Source organism: Anabas testudineus, chromosome 15 (assembly GCF_900324465.2).
Source record: "Anabas testudineus chromosome 15, fAnaTes1.2, whole genome shotgun sequence".
Lineage (NCBI taxonomy): Eukaryota > Metazoa > Chordata > Actinopteri > Anabantiformes > Anabantidae > Anabas > Anabas testudineus.
The window spans coordinates 16677131-16696871 of record NC_046624.1 but is presented as its reverse complement, the minus strand read 5'-3'; the positions used below and the strand labels follow the sequence as shown (position 1 = coordinate 16696871).

The 19741-nt window shown below is 40.4% G+C and overlaps 3 protein-coding genes across 10 annotated transcripts in view; 1 reads left to right on the top strand and 2 right to left on the bottom strand.

Annotated features, from left to right (window-relative positions):
• Window positions 1-5968, bottom strand: part of LOC113158520 (mitogen-activated protein kinase kinase kinase kinase 3-like) — a 34214-nt gene extending 28246 nt beyond the window's left edge. For 7 of the 8 annotated variants that reach the window (XM_026354458.1, XM_026354459.1, XM_026354463.1 and 4 more), the window contains exon 1: window positions 5720-5968. In XM_026354458.1, coding sequence (XP_026210243.1) covers window positions 5720-5818 — 99 coding nt within the window. In that variant the 5' untranslated portion in view covers window positions 5819-5968. The remainder of the gene's footprint in view (window positions 1-5719) is intronic. The other variant, XM_026354465.1, reaches the window with a different exon arrangement.
• Window positions 5969-6589: 621 nt separating this feature from the next.
• On the bottom strand, window positions 6590-11086 carry thumpd2 (THUMP domain containing 2). Its single transcript, XM_026353892.1, has 11 exons — window positions 10911-11086; window positions 10600-10738; window positions 9802-10449; window positions 9543-9679; window positions 9193-9270; window positions 9020-9072; window positions 8703-8790; window positions 8406-8477; window positions 7821-7935; window positions 7379-7499; window positions 6590-7103 (listed from the first exon to the last, which is right to left on the bottom strand). The coding sequence occupies exons 1-11, from the start codon at window positions 11019-11021 to the stop codon at window positions 6758-6760; spliced, it is 1908 nt and encodes a 635-aa protein (XP_026209677.1). The 5' UTR covers window positions 11022-11086; the 3' UTR covers window positions 6590-6757.
• Window positions 11087-14776: 3690 nt separating this feature from the next.
• LOC113158222 lies at window positions 14777-18705 on the top strand. Its single transcript, XM_026353967.1, has 7 exons — window positions 14777-14825; window positions 15075-15303; window positions 15714-15902; window positions 15992-16161; window positions 16315-16464; window positions 17335-17508; window positions 17601-18705. Exons 2-6 carry the CDS (start codon window positions 15118-15120, stop codon window positions 17405-17407), a joined length of 768 nt encoding a protein of 255 aa, XP_026209752.1. The 5' UTR covers window positions 14777-14825; window positions 15075-15117; the 3' UTR covers window positions 17408-17508; window positions 17601-18705.
• Window positions 18706-19741: the final 1036 nt, after the last annotated feature.

Sequence of the window (19741 nt, the reverse complement as noted above, 5' to 3'; positions counted from 1 at the left end):
AGACAGCTGAACAGGCTTCACCCCACAAAGGCTGCAGGGCCAGATGGAATCAGTCCAAGGGTGCTGAAAGCCTGTGCCCCCCCAGCTATGTGGTGTTCTCCAACATATCTTCAATCCTGTTTCTGAAGAGAGTTCCTGTGAATAAGAAGCCCCATGTCTCAGTGTCCTGAATGACTACAGACCAGTAGCTCTGAGGCTGATCCTGGAGTCCTTCCGATCTTTGGTCAAACCCTCACTTGATCCCCTCCAGTTTGCCTATCAAACCCATGATGCTAACATAAATGTGCTCCATTCGGGGGCTTAGTGAGGATTATCGTTTTTGATTTCTCCAGTGCATTTAACAGCATCCAGCCTGCACTGCTGGGAGATAATAAAAAAACATGAAGGCTGTCACTGCCCTGATTTTGTGGATCACGGACTACCCCAGTGACCATCACCAGTATGAGCACCTGTGGTGTGTAGCACAGGTGCTCCACGGGGTACAGTTCTGTGTCTGAGAACAAATTCCTGGGAGTCTATTTGGACAACAAACTGGACTGGACAAAGAACCTATCAGCACTGTACAAAACAGCTCAGAGCTGGATGTAGTTTCTGAGGATGCTCAGGTCCTCCAACGTCTGCAGCACCATGCTGCGGATGTTGTATGAGAATGTGGTGGTGTAACACAAAACAGTTTGTGACCATACCATTGTTTTTACAGACCTTGATCCAAGCTTTAAGGGGGAATTATTTGTTAGTTTTCCATGAATTAAGACTGATGACTGACAGTGGCAGATTTCATACTGCTGAGCGGATGTTTTCCAGTTCAAATAGAACAACACAGTGCTGTAAATGTGCAAGCTTCTAGGAAGACTTCTTCACCTGTCACACCATTGTTTTCTTAACTTTTTAGCCCAACCTGTCAAGAAGCATCATGCCATTAACTGTCTGTATAGCAGAAAACTGCCGACACGTTTCCCTGCAAATATTTTGTTAATTATTTAGAATTTTATAAAATGAGCAAATGCAAGTTATTTGATAATAGGACATTATTCTTTGTCTTTCAACCACTGGTTATTCCCTGGTTTAAGGTAATAAATAAGAAATAAACTTTATTGTCATTGCAACATCGTACAACAAGATTAAATATCCTATGAGACAGGCAGACATGTCAGTCCTGACAGTCTATGCAGCAGAGAGGTTGTTAAACATATCACATTATATGTTGTTTCTAAAAAGGTGGACATTTTTAAATGTAATGATAATTTAATCACATGCTTGTTGTTGTCTTTATCTACTTGTTTAAAGACAATTTCCTTCATTAAAGACCTTTAAACATTAACACACAAACTATGCTGCCTGAGTGTATACTGACTGTGTCTTAACTCTTTAAAGGTAATTTTTTTCTGGTACATCTGGTTTTGTTCCGTGCCACTACACTGTGTCATTCATTGTATAACAATACAAGTTACCAATATAATACAAGTAACTCGTATTGTAACTTGTGAGGTCATTGTACTAATGGCACAGAGACAAATTCCTACACAGTACATTACTTGTACTTGGCGAACAGTAAACCAAAGTGCCAGGATGCACGGGACTAAGTTTCCGATCTGAGGTTAAAGGATCGCAGAAACCTTGCACTGCTTCAAAGCTCTTGTGAATAGAGGCTGATGTCCTTATTTCTACCTCAATGAGCAAACAACTGGAGGAACAGCGACAAAAACAGGATGGTTCTGAGCCAGTAGCTTTAATTGTGACTCTACAGCCATCTGTGCATATGACAATACAATCATCTGGTTGGTTGTGTGTGTGTGTGGTTGCATTTTGCTGCTCTACCATCTTCCTCTGCTGGAGCAGTGTGAAACAATAGGACATGAACACACAAACACACACATGAAGGAAGTGAGGAATCCTGCATTCCTCGACCCTGGACCATGGCTGCCCAGCTGTGCCATACACAATGAGGTCTGGCCAGTGGAAATCACTACTGTTACCACATTTATTAACCACATCAGTCTTAAATTAAAAACATCAGCAGTGTGTGAATGGGTAAACAATAAGCCATTTCATATGGCTTTAATCATGGACAATGAAAGTCTTGATGTGTTACTTTTGAAGTAGGAAGAAACTGACTGAAGGAAGCTGGGGCATCAAAATCAAACCCAACCTAATTGATAATGATAATGAAAATGTATGTCTTTGTCAGCTTTGAGCTATTTACCTGGCTGCGCTGGTTAATCTGAGATAAAAGTAGTAAAAAGTTGCAGCAGCACTTTACCCAATAATACACATAGACCTGGCATGTTTCTAAAGCACGGGCCACAACTGAAATTGACTTGTATATCTATATTCCCAGTGAAAGCTGTCGTCTGCCTCTGCTACCTCAATCTGATCCACACGCATGGTCATTTTAAGAAAACAAGCCAGTCGCCCTATTTAAACAACACAAGTTACAACAAGTTACGTCAGATCCCTTGAATTGGTAAATACTTGGCCTGTGTAATGTCTTCTGAAGAACAGACAGAGAGAGAGAGCACCCCTGAAATAGGTTTTCATGTCTGCAGAGCAACAAAAATAAGCCAGTACAATCATTTATTGATGGTCTTTTGAAGAAGACTCAATGACAAAATGGGACTACAAAGGAAGAGCATTGTCACTTCCCCACTCCACATACATAGAGTGATGAATCAATACAAATTGTATCTTCACCATCAAGAGTGAACGGGCCTTTTATAGGAAGCCAGATATTTCTCCTTTCTGGCTTGTTTAGTTTAATATATTATATGGATCAGTGAGACCTGAAAACATAAGCATGCTTGTGTGTTGTTGACTTTTATTCTCAGTGTGGATCAAACAGGTGCCTTCTGCTGACATGTCTAGTTGCATAAGAAGCAGCGCAATACAGGTTTAAAAATTGGAAACCCATCAGCGCTGTCGCCTCCACTGCAAGGGAAGAATTCAATATCAACACAATTATGCCTGTTATCATTTGTGTTTAGGAACAGTAAATCATACAAGAACATAGTTGTGCTATTTACAGTGTGACAAGTATTTCAGTCATTAGTCTGAGAATGTATCTATTGTACATCTCTGGGCGGTGTATTGCCTTTTTTAACAAGGCAGCTTTATGGTGTCTGTCAAAGACAATCCAGCCTCACCTTGCATTTGGGTGACTCACTTTTTGTGGTTGACTAAAAAATTTCATTACTCCGAGTGAGTTTAAATGGAGAGTTTTTGTGCTACTGGGTGATCTAAGAGCTGGTAACGTAATCTACCCCCTGCTAAAAATACAGTCCTGTGGGAAATTGCTGACTAATTTCACAATACCACGACACAGCATTGGCAGCTTGAATCAAAGATCCCAAACAAAGATATCAGGTACCATCCTGCAAGTGCCCACGCTGAAGGACCAAACCTTTGCTCAAGCAGTTATGAGGCCTGTTTAACTATCAGCCAATCCTCTTCTCATATAGGAAAAAGGCAGGACTACAAACAGAGGAGAAAACAAGCTAGCAGAGTTCACACTTTGCTTCCTGCTCAAACATTCCTATCCAAGCCACAGATTTTCACACAGCAGAAGAACCAAATATAGACATCAACAAGGTTTACCAAGTACCCCGGTGCTTATAAGCACATCCTTTAATCCAGAGGTTTCAGGTTTGATCCCTTGAGTGTCTTTCAGCAAATGTCTGCTGCTCTGCTGTTAAAATTGCATCGTCTCTAGATAATATCAGCCTTATCAATGTTTACATCTGTTATGTTTGCATTTAAATAAGAATGACTACCTTAGTTGTTTTTAAACCTGTATGAGCATGCATTTTTCCGCTGTATGCTGTTTAGATAGATCTAACTAGTGAGTTGGCTCTGAGCTGCTGGCCTGGTGAAGATATTCTGTCAGACCTGTGTGTCTGCAACAAGGCAAGATACCAAACTCAAATTAGAAACAAACAAGATTAGCTTCGGCAGAGAGAGATACAATATGGAAAACTGATAAAACAACAAAGAAACAATGATGAATAGTAGGTTATTTAAGATGTACTTTTTGAATTAATAACAGTTTTGCATTCCAAACGATATTTAATCTTCCAACTATTTTATATTTGTGTAATTACCGCAAAGAGGTCCGGAGGTTAACCAAACATTATTTAGCCCTATTAAAGCGTTTAATGAATCTCCAGTCTGCTAAAAGCCTCTCCCACACATAGCAGCAGAATTTAATTCCACAACAGAGTGACTGCTACACAAACAGCTACCAAGCTAAGAGTGTGGATGCTTAACTTGAATAACCTGACTGATGTATTAAACCTTATGGTATGGCTGATATCTCCAGAATGGCAAATCACTCTAGTACTTTGAAGAGTAACTTGTTCTTCCCATAATCAGTGGTATGCTTCTGTTGAACATAGACTGCACTGTATTTTTATATTATATGGTGTATGTGTGCAGTATTATAGAAACACTTAGATAGTCTGAAGCACTTAGCTGTGTATTTATTGCAAACCCATCCAGCATGATGGCGTTTGTTTACAACTCTCTTTCAAGTGCTACAGTTTTTGTGATGCTATTAATGTAACAGGATGTATGGCAGGCTTTCTATGTTTCTACTGTGGCATATGATTATGATTGCAAGTGCTCTAAGTAGCCTATAATAAACACGGTAATCCTGAACGTTGCAGTGATAGATCTGTGCTGTAAATCAGGAACTATCCTTCCGTTTGGATCCCAGGCTGTCTGCTGCCTGCACAGGGCCTTGGAAAAGTATGGGACCAAATATTAAGCGAGAATCAGACACTCTACATAGAAATTCACTAAACACTCGAGGTTTTTAGTGACTCTCAGTAGATCCTCCTGGTGTTTCAACGTGAATAACTACAATATGCAGTGTTATTATGGCTGTTGTTGTGCCTTGCTCTGCCCTGAGCGCCTTTAGCCAAACTGGATTTCCAGGGAGGCAGCTGTCAGTCTCTGTCAGCTTAAAACGGAGACAGTTTTAGTATTGACCAGCAGCTCTGCAACATTACGATAAATAGTGAAGTTGCTAGGTTGTCTCTGCTATAATCTAAGTTCCCGTACAGTTAACAAATCACTACCTGTTGTAATGTAATGCCCCATGAAACCAATGTAAGCCTGATTAGCTTCTGGGTGCTAACAGCTAACCTTAATGGCTAAACGTCCATTATCGGACACGTCCCAAACAGTCAATAATTTTCAATATTTACGCTAGCTAGCTATAAACTACAATGACAACACGATAATCGCAGTATAGAGCATGTAAACGAGCATGTCGCATTTTCTCTGCAACAACCCACACATTTAGCATAAAGTGAATATTAGCCATTTCTGCTCGACTAAATCAGATGTATAGGTTACAGTCAACGTTAGCGTTAGCTTTGCTTATTCATGATTTCTCATCACCTGAGCGCTGCAACAGACGTTTATATAACATTTAACTACCGTGATGTCGGGAAAATGTTGGAAGAGAAAGGCCACAACAGTAAGTCATAAAGCATCTCCGAGGACCAGCTTCGGCGGTGGGTCCGAAAATTCAATTGCTAGGTGCACAAATAGGGGATTAAACGCAGCACTAATAACATCAACACCTATTAAAAACAAGCTAATGACTAGTTGCAACTTTGCTTTGTATTGTTATGATCACATTGATGGACTGAAAAAGCAAAAACCAACAACTCCGCTGTGTATCATGGAACTCGGCGTCTGCTTCCCTCACTGCCTTTACCTTGTACACATCTCCGTATGTACCGCTTCCTATCCTCTGGATCAGCTCGAAATCCTCCTGCGGATTCCGCCGGGACAGGTCGACACTGGCGTTCATCATTGCCACTGCCGATTACGGCTCCCAACGCGCTCGGTTGACGAACCCCAACAATATAAGACGACAGATATTTTAAGAAAAACATACGGCGTCAGAAAATCCCAGCCCGAATCCACTGTAGCTCCAACATGGCCTCCATTGCGCGTCGGACATGCGCAAAGCCCATCATTGCGTACTCTCTCTATGGAGTCTGACGGAGAAGAGGGAGCTGTTAAATTGAACATTTTTTCAATGGGATTCAATATGTGTGGTGTAATAAGAAATGTAAAAATATTATATATATATATATTATTCAATTGTTAATTTGTTTGTGATCATACGAGTCAAAAAGAAACAAATACATCTCATTTTAATTTATATCTCTTTTGATTTACACATTTTGACACTATGGATGCATGCAATAAAGGTAAAGCTATGTTTTCTAATATACACAAGCAGTAACAAGTTTAAAGCTAAGGGGGGAATGAATGAAAACACTAAACCCTCTATGGCCTTGGCTGGCCTCGCAGTGTAAAACTGGGCTAAGTAGGGCTAAACAGTAGGCAGATGGCGACATTGTGATTCTGCTTATAAGGTCTGTTACAGTCAGAACAAAAGTCCCATTTCTGAAAACTTTATGGTTGTCATTTCATTCACATCCAAACATAATCCCATATTTCTCTTAAAATAAACATTGACCAAAACCAGCAATGAATTAATAATATTCTCTGAGTAGCTAAAGCCTAATGCAGCTTATCGATCTTGTATCTCCAGAAACTATTAAAATAATCACAGAACCAACAAGTTTGCATTTATCAGCATCTGGAATGACAACATTTCAAACTCACACTTTCATATCTCATACAATGTAAAATTATGTTTCCAAAATATATAATTCATCATACAGTCAGTACTAAACAAAATAACTACATTACTTTGAAATGAAATATCCATTAATATCATTCAAGCATCAGTCTTGACGTATTTATGGATAAGACCATCTATTGTACCTAAGCTGACTCTCAGAGTGGCCTGATGCTTCAGGGAGGAGAGAGGGGGAAGCACGCTGTGTTTTAGCTCAGAATGATTATTTGTTTCTTGAGTAAATGAGGATTTGACCCCCTGGTGGATTTGGAAAGTCTGTAGCTTTGTGGAAGGAGAAGGAGAAAGACAGTCTTGTATCCCAGTCTGAAGCTTTGTTTCTTGGTCAGACCTTGATCCAGTGTCTTTCTGAGCCAGGAGTTTTTTCAGGAGACAGGATAACTGAGGACTCAGAAGGAGGACCAGGGTACCACCGACACAGAGGACTCTAGACATACAATTATTTATTAAAACCATTACAATTATAGCTAAATTATTGCAATAGAAGTGGTAAATTGTTTTCTTTAGTTATTTGCTTACACAATTTGAAATAAGTTAGTTTTACTACTAAAATAATATATGAACTAAATATAGTATAATATTGTGCAACTTGACTTATATTAATTCAGTACAGTTCAATAAACCACCTAAACATGTAACATTTTCTGATTCACTGTCGAAGTCTAAAAGCAACAACTAAAACAGACAAAGAGGGTAACAAACCTCTCCATCTCAGTCACAATGACTGGCAGGTTGGCAGCCATGTTTGTTTTGGTGCCAAACTTCCTGCCAAACGGCAGGTCACACACCACAGCATCTACACTGGCGCCGGGCAGAGGCAGCACTGCACACACAGAGGAGGGCAGACAAGCCCAGAGGTAATTTAATACAAGACAGTAGGGTTCTCACTCACCTCCCACTCACAGACTCCCATCCAAAACAAGTAGCTCTGGATCCAAAGTGAGATTAAAAAAAAGGGTTTCTGCCAAGATTCATGGTTCTATTTCTCATCATAACAATTTATTTATGACTTAATTTGTAATGCAGATAATTCCAAGTGATCACAAAGTATTTCAGTTTGTAATCTTCATGTTTATGTGTTATGTTACTCTAATGTAAATAGAATTTACATTATTCTAGTGATCATGTAGTGAAGGTTTCCTACCCATAGATGAAGCTTTCAGCAGGTGTATCCTATTTCCCAGCTTTGCAAACTCTACATTTGTATTGGCCTTCTGCAGCTGATTGTCATCGATATCCATACCCAGGAAAAAGGCAGTCTGAGGATCCCAGTGAGAAATCAGATTTCAGTGCTGGTGTTCCAATTACATGCCCTCTAGTAATCCACTGTTTACTAAGAACTAAACAATGCAAAAACCTTAATACATAATTTTTTAAAAATCCCATTTCCATTGAAAACACAGAAACTTTTTTAAAGGAATGAATGAATAACACAAATTAAATCTTATAAGTTTTAAAAATGAGTAAAAAGTTTTTTTATTTTGATAAGTTAATTATTTTTTTTACTTTGATATTAATCTATATCTGGGCAATATTCTTTGTATTAACATACAATACAATACAAACAATTGGGCACCGGCTGTCATGTCATAAGTATCAGGACCATTTGTCAACAGTTTAAAATGCTTAGTTCAATTCCAAAATCCTTTTCAAACCAACAAAGTCCACATTTTAAACCTTTCCACATCTGACAAATATACGTGAGTGCTGTGTAGATTCCTGTCCTGACCTTATGTTCCTGTGCTGCTTCTATTAAAATGGTTCCCACCCCACACATTGGGTCAACAACACGGAAGCCTGCCTGGGTAACAGAAGACAACATACAGTACATACAGTTTGTCAGCAGCATATGCTCACATTTAATGAGTCTTAACCTGCCTTGGTTCTTTAGGGCATTGGTTAAACAAACAAAAACTGTGAACACTACCAAATGAAAGTTTGTATTACTTAATATGGCCTAATTAAATGATGCAGAAGTGTACACATGGCAAAGCAGCTTCCTTATTGTCTGCATAACTCATAATACCTGTATCTGAGCCAGTGATGCCATAGCCCAGGCTACTGTGGACCTCAGTCCTGTGGTTTTAATATAGCTTCGATTAGCCAGAGGTATCCTGAAGGAAGAGACAAAAGACCAAAGAGAAAGTCATTTATTAGCTACGCTAAACACTACTCATCAGATTAATTAAAGCTGTTATAAGAAACAAGCCAAATACACAAAACAGGCCTAAATCCCCTGTGTTTCTGAGATTTCTGCTTTTAAAAAGACATTGATTGTCCTGTAAAGAATATATATCTAGCAAGTAATTATTTACTGACAGAGAAAGTGTTTCAGTCAATTACCTGGTCAGTGGAATGCCCAGAAGGCAGTAGTCATCACTCAAATAAACATGTATCTAAAGAAAAGAAAAGCAACTAATGATGTTCCATTTGAAATGTAAATACTTTGTTCACAACAAACCCTTAATTAATACCAGAAAGATTGATCTTTTTCAACACTGAAACAAAAAGCTTACCTCCAGCTGTGGGTTCTTCAGATCAGCCTTCCAGCCCACCAGTCTGTTCAAACCTGCTCCAATCATTTTGCTCACCTCCTACAGGACAGTATATTAGACATCATTTTGGAGCATATAGAATTCCTCCAAACTTACTATTTATTGTGCCTTTTTCTGTGGTCTATATATACATCTGACAATGTGAGATTAGCTGATTGATTGAATAGTACTGTTTTGCATTAAAGCACAAATTCTCAGCAGCCTAAACAAAGATCAAACTATGTTTCAATTCCTTAAGTACTTCTTAGTGTATACGAATATCTGCCTGAGACTTTACACAGCTTTTTTCATCTGCATCTCGATTTCATTACCTGTGTGCTGAACAATCGGGATAGAGATCCAGTGCATTTGCAGCTGATCCTAAACGTTACAGGAAAACTTGAAGGCGGCTCTGGTTCGATCCCGCTGTGCTGCAGTAACATCTTATCTCCTCTTCCGGTAGACTTCACTTTAATACATGAAGACAAAAATGCAAAGACAGAAGGAAATAAAGAAGTAACAAAAATAGAAAATAAATATGTTAATCAGAAATGTTAGTGTAAATAAAATCAGGAACAAAGATCTTCTTACTGTTTTCCAGCTTTTGAACAACACAGTCATCTGTGCTTCTGCTGCCACTTCCCACACCTGGTACTACATAGTCACAAACAGATCCTGTTCCTGATATCACTCCACCAAACTCCATAGACATATCCATCTGCTTTTCCTCCCTCCTTCTTCTCTCAGATGTCTTCTCTGTCTCCACATTCTTCTCATTGCTTGAATCTGGAGCTGCAGCCCTCATCTCCCCGTCTTCATCATCCCTTTTTCTCTTTTTCTCCAGTGTCTGTTCAAGGCAGGTTTTTCCACTTGTTCCTTCCTCCCACTTTCTCTCTATAACTCTTGTTCGCTCATTCTCTATCTTTCTCTTATTTTGCAGTGTCTGTACCCCATTTTTTTCACCACTTCTCAGCCTCCTGTTTTCACATTCCTCGTCCTTCTGCTCTCCTCTCCTATTTCTATTCTGCACATGGAACTTCTCCTCCTCCTCCATCTGTCCTCTACTCTCCCCTGTCCCCTCCTTCCCCTTCCTCATCTCTCCCACTTCAGTGTGTGGTGTGATTTCAGCAGTCTTTCTGCTAGCTAGCTCCCCGTGCAGGCGGCTCCATGTCATTACAGCACTGGTCCATTCATTCTTGTCACCCAACAGTCTGTACTGCAGCACAGAGGCAGCCTTTGCTAAGAATAAAACAGAGAATACAAATCAAAAGTTAATACAACAATGCAAACAATTCCCATTAATTTAAACTAGAACTAAAAGACAGACCTACAATTTAGAATCTGCCAAGCTCCTTATGAATGTGTGTGTCTGGTAGGTTAATCAGGTACCTGGGCTGATGTGGGCAGACAGCTGCACAGGTGAGCTTTGTTTCAACATAAGGAAGAGTCTCTCTGCAGCCTTCAGCTCAACGATGCTTTTGATACTTGCAGAGGAGCTGAACAACACTTTACCTGGCATCTGACACACCTGGACATACACAAAACAAACAAGCAAAAAAGAGCAGGCCATTCACCATGCGGCTAAAAGACCAGTTCAAGTCCACTTAAGTAGTAGCACAGCTCCGTAAATTATTATTTAAACATTTGTCTCATGAGTGTGGTTCTTGGCAACAGCACCGTGCACTTAACGAAATACTTACATTTTCAGCTGCCAGCTTCATCTTCACCTCGTCAATTAAAAAAGGCTCCATCCCGTTACCGGCGGTGCAGTAGTAGCGAATTAAACCTCCCTCGCTCTTCGGTTCAGACATTGTGTGTGTTCAGACTCAACTGAAGTTCATATGGTTCCGTTTGACAAGAAAGTCGCCATGTTGGCTGTTTTGTTTACACCGGAAACGGAACTACGTCACCATCGTGCAGTGATGATGTTGGCCAGAAGGGGTCTCTCTCACACTGTGGAGAAACCAGAGGTGGTAAGTAACTAAGTACAATAACTCAAGTACTCTATATTCCTATATATCTAACAAAGAATAATGTACCCTACATTTAAATTACATTACGTTGATCTGATTAAAAATCAGCTGATAAATAATACTGTATTATTATAAATCAACCATCTGACCAGACAAAAGGTGGTTGAAATCAGGTCCACACCAACACCTATAGATAACAGAGATCTTTGACCCTTATGGCTTTAATTCATTATCATACATTTTCTTTGCTATGATTTTCCAGACTAGCAGCACAGCCCTCTGCAATGAGTCTCCATTTTGTGATTCATTTTAATACATGGAGTTAAAGCTTTATCAGCACACACACACACACACACACACACACACACACACACACACACACACACACACACACACACACACACACCTTTGTGCACAACACACACTTTCAACAAGAAGATAACAAACTGGGATGTGCATGCACATACACATTTACTTACCTCCTGGTTCAGTCAGACACAATATAGCCTACAACACCTCTGCTGCTGTATTACCTGGAGGCAGCTCTGAACAGGTGTTCCTCCAAAGGCGGATAAGTACTTCCATTAAACTCTCACTTTTTCCCTCAATCTACCAACTTTTGAGACATCCGTCCTCCATCTGCCTTAACATTTCACTTTCTAAATCCCTTTCTTATCTCTGTCTTTCCTCCTGCCCTGTCACACTCTCACACTAACATTTTTTAATCTCCTTAATTTCTCTTTCTGACATTTTAATGACCCCAACCATATTTAATCCCCTTATTTTATTTGATTAACAGTGTTCTGCATGTTGCCTTGTACCATAAACTCCTCAAATGTTGACAGACAGGTGCACACAGAATTATATTAAGTAAAACATTTTGTATAAGACTGGACATGGGTATTTAGATTGATGTGACATTACCTCATGCAGGTGAGGATTTTATTCCCACTGAATTAGTAAATGTTTTCCCCACATGTTTTATTTTGTTTTGTAGCATGTGTGAGATTTATACCAAGAAAAAAATAAAGAACACATGTTTAGTTTGGCTAACTGACATGTGACAGGTAATTACAAGTAACACTTTAAATTCCCAACTTTATTTCTGGCTATTCTTGCAAAACATTTTTTCATTTCCACATTGATCTTTCTTCTATATTTTCCACTGTCTATTTATTTTTACATTTATTTTTGTCATTGTTCCCCTTCTGGGTATGAGCTATCATGCAACTTTACATTGCCTTTAGTTGATCTTTGTTCTATAGTTGATTTAGCCCATATGATCCTTTACCAGAAAAACAAAACAAAAGAAAATTCTTTCAAATATAATTTGTCTCTTTCAGTTCATCCAGCTTCTCCACTGGACACAGAATCACCATCCAACATTTTACAGTCTGTTACATCACAATGTGCCAGATATGAACTTTATTGGGCTGAAAGATAAATAATGATTAGGCTACCTTTCAGTCAGTGACAGCTTTAATTAACACTAAAGTTGAATTTATGGCATTTAACTTAACAAGACAATTCATATTTCACCTTTTTTTCCTCGCTCAAGGTGTAGACTGTGACTATTTCATCAGCCCCTAATACTGGATGTATCCATGTAGAAAGGAGACATTAATACTCCTTTCAGCAGCTGCCATTTGCAATAATTAGCCTCACTGTTGCTAAGTGAACACAACAGCATCACAAAATGGAGGCCACCTGCCACAGCAGTCATGGTATATTAATGTGCATTAAACATGTTTTTCTTCTCCTCCAAACCCCATAAATGATCAAAAGTGAGGGAGGGAGGGTGATAAAAGCAGAGAGGAAGCACAGAAGGCAGAAAATGGATGGTAGAAGAGAAGCTGATGGGGAAAAGAACACAGGGAAAATAAATGGTGGAAAAATCATAAATAGCTGAGAGTAGGAATGGAGGATGTCAAAGAAAACATCACAGAGACCTGTATCCCCATGTGTTATTTAATAAATATCTCCTACTGTACACATGCCTTTATGGGTTCATACATAATGTTGCCTTCCATTGTCTTTGACTGTAATTATTTGATGACATCTCCATGAACACACACACAAAGCCACATTCTCACTATTTACACTAAAAGCCATGAGTCCAGTGTCTGAGTCCTCTATTCATTAACAGTGAAGTTTCAAGAGGAAGGTCACACTATTTGTGTGCATAAGGTGGGTTGAGCCCATCTGTCATCCTCATCCAGCTCCACTCATCTTTCATTTTCACCTCTTCTTTATCTGCCAGTCCTTCCCTTTTGCTTTCTTTTCATTGTCCCCCCCAAATCAACTTCTCTTCACTTTTCGTTTTGTCTACTCTCCTCATTTCTTTCCTGCTGTCCTTTCTACTTTTCTTTTTCCTCTTTCATCTTCATTCCACTCTCAGATGGAAATGAGACCTTTACAAAGAGGCACAGTGAAAAAAATCTCAGCGGAACAGAGCGAGGGATCACTGCATTTTTACCACTTAACCGTGCATACGATCATTCAGGCCCATTTCTGAGTGATGGTGTGTGAGTGTGTGTGTGTATATGTCTGCAACATGAGCACATTTAAATATTTATTGCTCTCAGAGGAGTGTGAAGTGTGTCGACAGGGCCAAGCATCCACAGAGAGGGGAAGAGCAGATGAGAGAGAAGGAGAGAGGGAGGCACACACAGAGCTTAACCCGTAAACACTGCACCAAACTGACAGAAGCTATCGAAATCAGCAATAACAGGAAAAACAGGGAGAAGCTGGAGGATGGAAAACAGATTGGTGGGAGAGAAACTGAGGGAAAAGTGTGTTTGCTTGTCAGTGGGTGGTTTTTGTTGCCCTTGCTGTGTTTAAGTTGACTGTCTTCAGTAAATCTATCACATCAACTTATCAATCTGCAGTGACACCTGGTTAACAAACTGTAAACAAGCATGTTCTGAAAATGCTCATTTGAATGATTAACAGACAAGATGTGCACGTTAACCTGAGCTGTAGCTTTTGCACACAACACTGTAAACCCTGACAGTGCACAAGCCCTTGTCCCAGTTAACAAAGAACATCTCTCACACTACATAAAATCCCAAATCCCCTTGCCCCATATTTTATCAAGTAAAAAAAGTCAACATCACACCACCACCAAGGCTGCTGTTCCATTTAGCTAAATGAAAAAGCTGAAAGCCCTTGGCCTATTTTTTCAATGTTTGACACAGCCATAAAGAGTTTGTAGCTATTACTTTCATTCCCAAGGACCTCTGGCTGCTTTCAGGGAGTCCCCCAGCACAAGGAGGATTAGTTTAATTTCACTATCATGCATTCCCTTAAAGATAGCAGCATAATAAAGACTGAGGAATAACTATTCTCAGAGGGGTTGACTATCTATGCTACAGCAGACAGGCAACAATAAAACCTTTTCAGAAGGAGATTACTTGAACAAAACCATGACAGGCTCAAGTTCTTGGCCTTGAAGACATGACAAACTCTTCCCAGCATTCCTAGCAGCTGCACTTGATGGTCCCAGCAGGTAGGGGGAGCTCTACGCTTACAGCTGGAGCTTCACTCGGCTCCTGTGTCGTCTTGGTTCATCTCTTTTCTGCAGCATGCGAGGAAGAGTGGAGGTGAAGCGACAAAACAAGCCGGCTGCTGGCCTCAGCACAAGTCAGTGCAGTAAGAGAGAGATTAGATGTGACTGAAATGCTAGGGGGCTATGTTGGAGGTAGCTGGAAAATGTTATGTCCTGTTGAAATGATAAAACAAGTAGATGTATTGTGCATGAAGTTCTGTTAAAAGCCTTAAGGTCCTAGTATAGCCTACTATACTGAGTAAACACAGTGACTGTAAAGGTTTGGTTTTGTCCTGTTTAACTATAATTTAGTGTTTTCTCTCTTTCCTTTTGCTCCTAAGAAGCTGCCATAAATATTTTTGTCACCACACATCCACAAACATCATCATGGGTCAGCTGTTGTCATCAGAAGAAGAACTTTCTCAAGTGAAGGACGCCATTGGTTCTCTCCTCTACAAAGCCATGTTGGAAGGAGGTGCTGTTCCTGACCTCGGAGTCGTCCACCCTTTCCTCCTGGCCAATCACGACGAGAGCGTTGACCCTCAGGCCCGCCTCAAGGAACACCTGCGCCAGGTTAATACATTTTAAAAGAAATCGTGACAGGACAAATAAGTAATGTTGGTTCTGCAGACGAGCAAAACACTGAGGAGACAAGAAGGAATACAAAACATTAGTTAACCTTCTGAATTAAACCATGAGTGAATTACTCATTGATTTTATCTTCCAATACATTCAGTCATGAAGTGCAGGTGGACAAGAGGAGAATGAAACATGTTGTTGTCTAGAGACAGTCAAGAAAGATCAATTGGGCTAAATTAAACACCGCTCACAAGTGCGTTGGGGATTGTGAAGAAGGAGCCAGGAGCAATATGGTGATGATAAACTGCAGTTCAGAATTGTTTTTAAAATGAAGTGAGAGCAATCTGGCAATTTAATTGTATCGACAGGTGTTAGAGTGAAGCTGATCATTTCAATTCACCCAGCTGCAGGGCGACATTGGGAACAAAGCACCCACGTACCTGAAGGATCTGATTAACCGACTGACTACCTTCGCAGACGAGCCCCGCTTAGCCGGCCTGGTGGGGTTAGTGGTAACTATGGTGATTGATATGGTTTACACATCATCAAAATCAAAGGTGAAAGGAAACTCTGCGGGGTCATTGTCAAGTCAGGTAAACCTCTGAGAGAAAGTTTAGAAAAATGATCAGTCCTTAAATTCAAATGTGGTTGAAAAATTACTTGTTTGAATTTCTGCCCCCAGCAGAGGATCTGGGAGCTCCAGGAGGAGATGGAGGAGTACCTGAAGCGCTGTAGGATTAACTTGAGCGATAAAAGCAAGCTGATCCAGGACTGTGTCAGACTTGAAGCCCAGGTCAGCCTCACCCTCACTCAGCTGAAGACCTGTCTGCTTGGGGGAGACTGTGACTCCAGGTGAGAGAATACGGTAGAGGACAGTGAAATACATGAGAAAAGGTCGAAGTAGAGCTTCGAGACACATGGTGAAATACCACACAGCACTAAGTGAACAAAGCAAAATCCAATCGAGTGGAATACAGGTCGAACAATCTCAGTCTGATCCTCCAGGTCTCTGAGACACTGGGCCAGTGGAGCATCATTTCATACCCAGATGTTGGTTCACTTGGCTGGTCTTGATGGTCAGGTTGAGCCCCTGTCTGCGAGGGCTGCACTGCAGCAATACAAGGAAGACCTCACCCAGATTATACCTGCTTACAGGTAATAACTGTCATTTTGTCACTCACCCATGCAGGGACAATATTTTATTATTATTTTTGTATTCGGTTTGGCCAGCAGCAAATTACGTGACACAGTTACAGTGCAGGAAGTCTGCAGTCTATTCTATTGTCAGTGTTTTGGCAGAGCTGGAGTTTGTATTGTAGGTGGACAACTTATGTTAGCATGTGAAAGGAAGTGTATTACTCAACATATAGTACAAACATTGCAGATTTATTTGAGACCATGTTGTCAGACAGTAAACTCACGGCGGTTCAGTGGAAACAGGAGCCTAATAAAGCAAACTGACAGGAGAAACCACAGCCACGCAGGGCCTAGCAGTCTGCTGTGAGACAAGCTCACCAGGCCGCTCCAAATATGACAGCAGCAACACAAAAAAGCTCATCAGTCTGTCAGAAAAGCCTAAACCTAAACTTTCAACTTTTGACTTGCTTACAGTAAAAACATCCTGTAAAACAGGCAAATACTACAATTGTGACATAATTTAGAAGTATTTGAGTAACATAGGAAAACATTTGAAAGCTTAGACATAACATTAATGTCATTAATGAGTTTTAAACCTAGTGACTAAAAGACAGATTGTCAACCATTAAGCTAAGAGCATCACTGTGATGCTGCAGTAATGAATCAGTTCTCTTTGTAAATGAATGAATGTGCATGTATAAAACACTTGTGAAAAGAAGCTGAGCACAAAAGTGTTTCATACAGTGACACATGCACAAATTAATGAGTCAGTTTGAATAAAAAAAACTAACGGACTCATTCTGCTTGAGTTACTGTTCCTTGTTCATCCATCCCAGTTCTTTATTCCATCATGTTAACCCCCCCCCCGCCCCAAACTCTTCATTATAGACGTTACAAGTCTAATACGGTGTGTGTCGTGAAATGTCGAGGGGGTCCTCTGGCATCATGTGACCCCCCCTAATGAGGTACCAGAGGAAGGAGCCATGACGGGACTCACTGTGACAGACAGAGAGAATGGAAAGGGTGTCACCATCCCTATATCCGCCTTGCAGACAGAGACAGGTAAACTTTTTTTAATGTAACCAAGAAATCTGCTCATGCCAGTGTCAGTGAAGTTGCATTGGACTAAATGAACCCTAATGGCAATTTAACAGGCAGAAGAAGGAGACTCTCTGGGCCTGACCACACCTCTACAGCTGCATCCCCCTCCATTAACCTGGATCTGATCACCTCAGATCAGTACGCCCAGGTATACGTGGACCATCTGTTCTCTGATAAGGGGCCTGTGGCAGAGCTGGAGAATTACTTTAACAAGGCTAGTAACTATATGAGAACCCTAATACTTGAACCAAAATGTACAAACAAGGCAGGGATGAAGGATCCGTTAGAACAATGTGAAAGAGGGCGTCTGAAAGACCAGGCAGAGGGAACAAGTGTAGAGCAAACAGTGGACAAGGGCAAAGATGATAAACAGGGTGAGATGATGGAGTGCAATCAAAGAGATGAAAGTTTGAAGCTGAGTATAGTGGAGACACAGCCAGAGGAAAGCCTTCACAATGTGCCAAATGCATAAAAGCAACAACTGGACAGCAGCCATATCACAACATGTCACAGTAAGATACACAATAGACAACAGTCTTCACCTCTAGTGGTAGATTTTTCTTACAATATTGAGACATGGTTGATTTAATTTGGCTCTTTTCACAAACAAAAATACTCTTGCATTTCAAATTGAAAAGAGGTCTTCACATAAGTTCATTAAAGCTAACAGTCTGTCTCATCTCTGCAGCTGAAGCCTGAAACTCCTTCAGAGGAGTCACAGGTGTCTTAGTAGATTATAAAATAGATTATTTATCTATTTCATACTTAATAAAACTTACTAACGTTGATAAATCAAACATTGACATTACATAGTGAAAGTGAAGGACCCCTTGTTTGCATGTTTACAGTGTCTCATGAAGTATGATGATGACTTCCCAGTGCCAATGACGAGAAATAAACAGGTGGGGGAAATTTAATCCAGCTCTGCACACAGCGTGGCCTCTAACAGAGATGAATATGTGAGATTTCATTTGAAACCTTAAGTCCATATTTGTACAAGGCTGACATCCTGTTTGAAGATGTATTACGAGGTTTATAGTCACAGTTCTGCAGCAGTGTAACCATGGCGAAACATGTTTCTATGGTTACTGATTGCTACTGAAACAGATATTTCGATGGATGTTTGCTTTAAAATGTACACGTCAGCTTGTAATAAAGTGGAAATGCTTGTTGTGTGTCGGTTAATTGTCTTTGGAAGTAAAGAGTCACGTAATGAGATGTTTCTTTCAGGGTTTTTACGTAGATGAACGCAGCTCTTTGTGTTTTCTACCCTTTACATCTTCACAGCATTGTTACTTCAGACGCCTGTCAAAAGATCACAAGTCCAACAACTTCCCCACCACCAATCCGCAATGCCATTTCCTTTATGTGTGTGAAAAGAAAATGCATTTTGAGTGACGTTCACAGGAGAGGTGACACAGAAAGGTTGAAAAGATGCTTTCTCCATCAGCTTTATGGTGTGCGGTGCAGCAGGTGGGCGAAGCAGCACAGGAAGGAGGCTCTTATGTGGCATAGCTGGCAGCACTGTGTGAATGTCAAGCCGGGAGGGAGAGAGAGAGTGTGTGGATCTCTGCGTGTGGGTGTGTTGGCGCGAGTGTGTGAGGAAGAGTTGGAGAGTGTGTGTGCCGTTGCATGTGTGTCTCGATTAGAGAAAGATGGAGATTCAAGGAATTCAGGGATGAGCAAAAATTTGGGTGGAGAGTGACTGTGAATATACTGTATGGGCATATAGAGAGAAGTGTGTGAGTTACTTTTGAGAGAGTGAGTTAGTTATGAGATAATAGAGATGGCAGTACAGAAAGAAAGCGGGAGAGTGGTACAAGTGGTCAATGAGTCACACTTCACAGCTCCAATTACTGGTCCCTGCTCTACTAATGCTGTCTGATTGGGGTTATTACTCTCTCTCTTCCTGTCCCTCTCTTTTTCCCTTTCAAACTGACTTTCAAATTTGCAGTACTCAGTTTAATGTAAATCTTATTTTGACACACAAATTAATGTAAAGCACTAAATGCAATTCAAATACACCGTCTGTTTGCAAAGTCACAAAGGCAAATGTCTTTGTTGGAAGCCAGAGCTGGTTCACAGGCTGCTAATGGATTACCAGTGGTAACACACATAAACAGTAGGTGAAGTACAGTCTCCAGTCAATCTAGTATGTTTTTGTTGGTGATCTTATTTTTAAATTTGTAAACGT

Bases quoted from the DNA above. Each gene is read 5' to 3' on its own strand.
- thumpd2 (XM_026353892.1), bottom strand. From the start codon at position 11,021: ATGTCTGAACCGAAGAGCGAGGGAGGTTTAATTCGCTACTACTGCACC. The intron at 9,073-9,192 runs GTAAGCTTTTTG...TCTTTTCTTTAG, and splicing joins TGAAGAACCCACAGCTGGAG to ATACATGTTTATTTGAGTGA. The intron at 7,500-7,820 runs GTAGGAAACCTT...CTGTGTGTGCAG, and splicing joins GCTGAAAGCTTCATCTATGG to TGCTGCCTCTGCCCGGCGCC.
- LOC113158222 (XM_026353967.1), top strand. From the start codon at position 15,118: ATGGGTCAGCTGTTGTCATCAGAAGAAGAACTTTCTCAAGTGAAGGAC. The intron at 15,304-15,713 runs GTTAATACATTT...CAATTCACCCAG, and splicing joins TCAAGGAACACCTGCGCCAG to CTGCAGGGCGACATTGGGAA. The intron at 16,465-17,334 runs GTAATAACTGTC...TCTTCATTATAG, and splicing joins CAGATTATACCTGCTTACAG to ACGTTACAAGTCTAATACGG.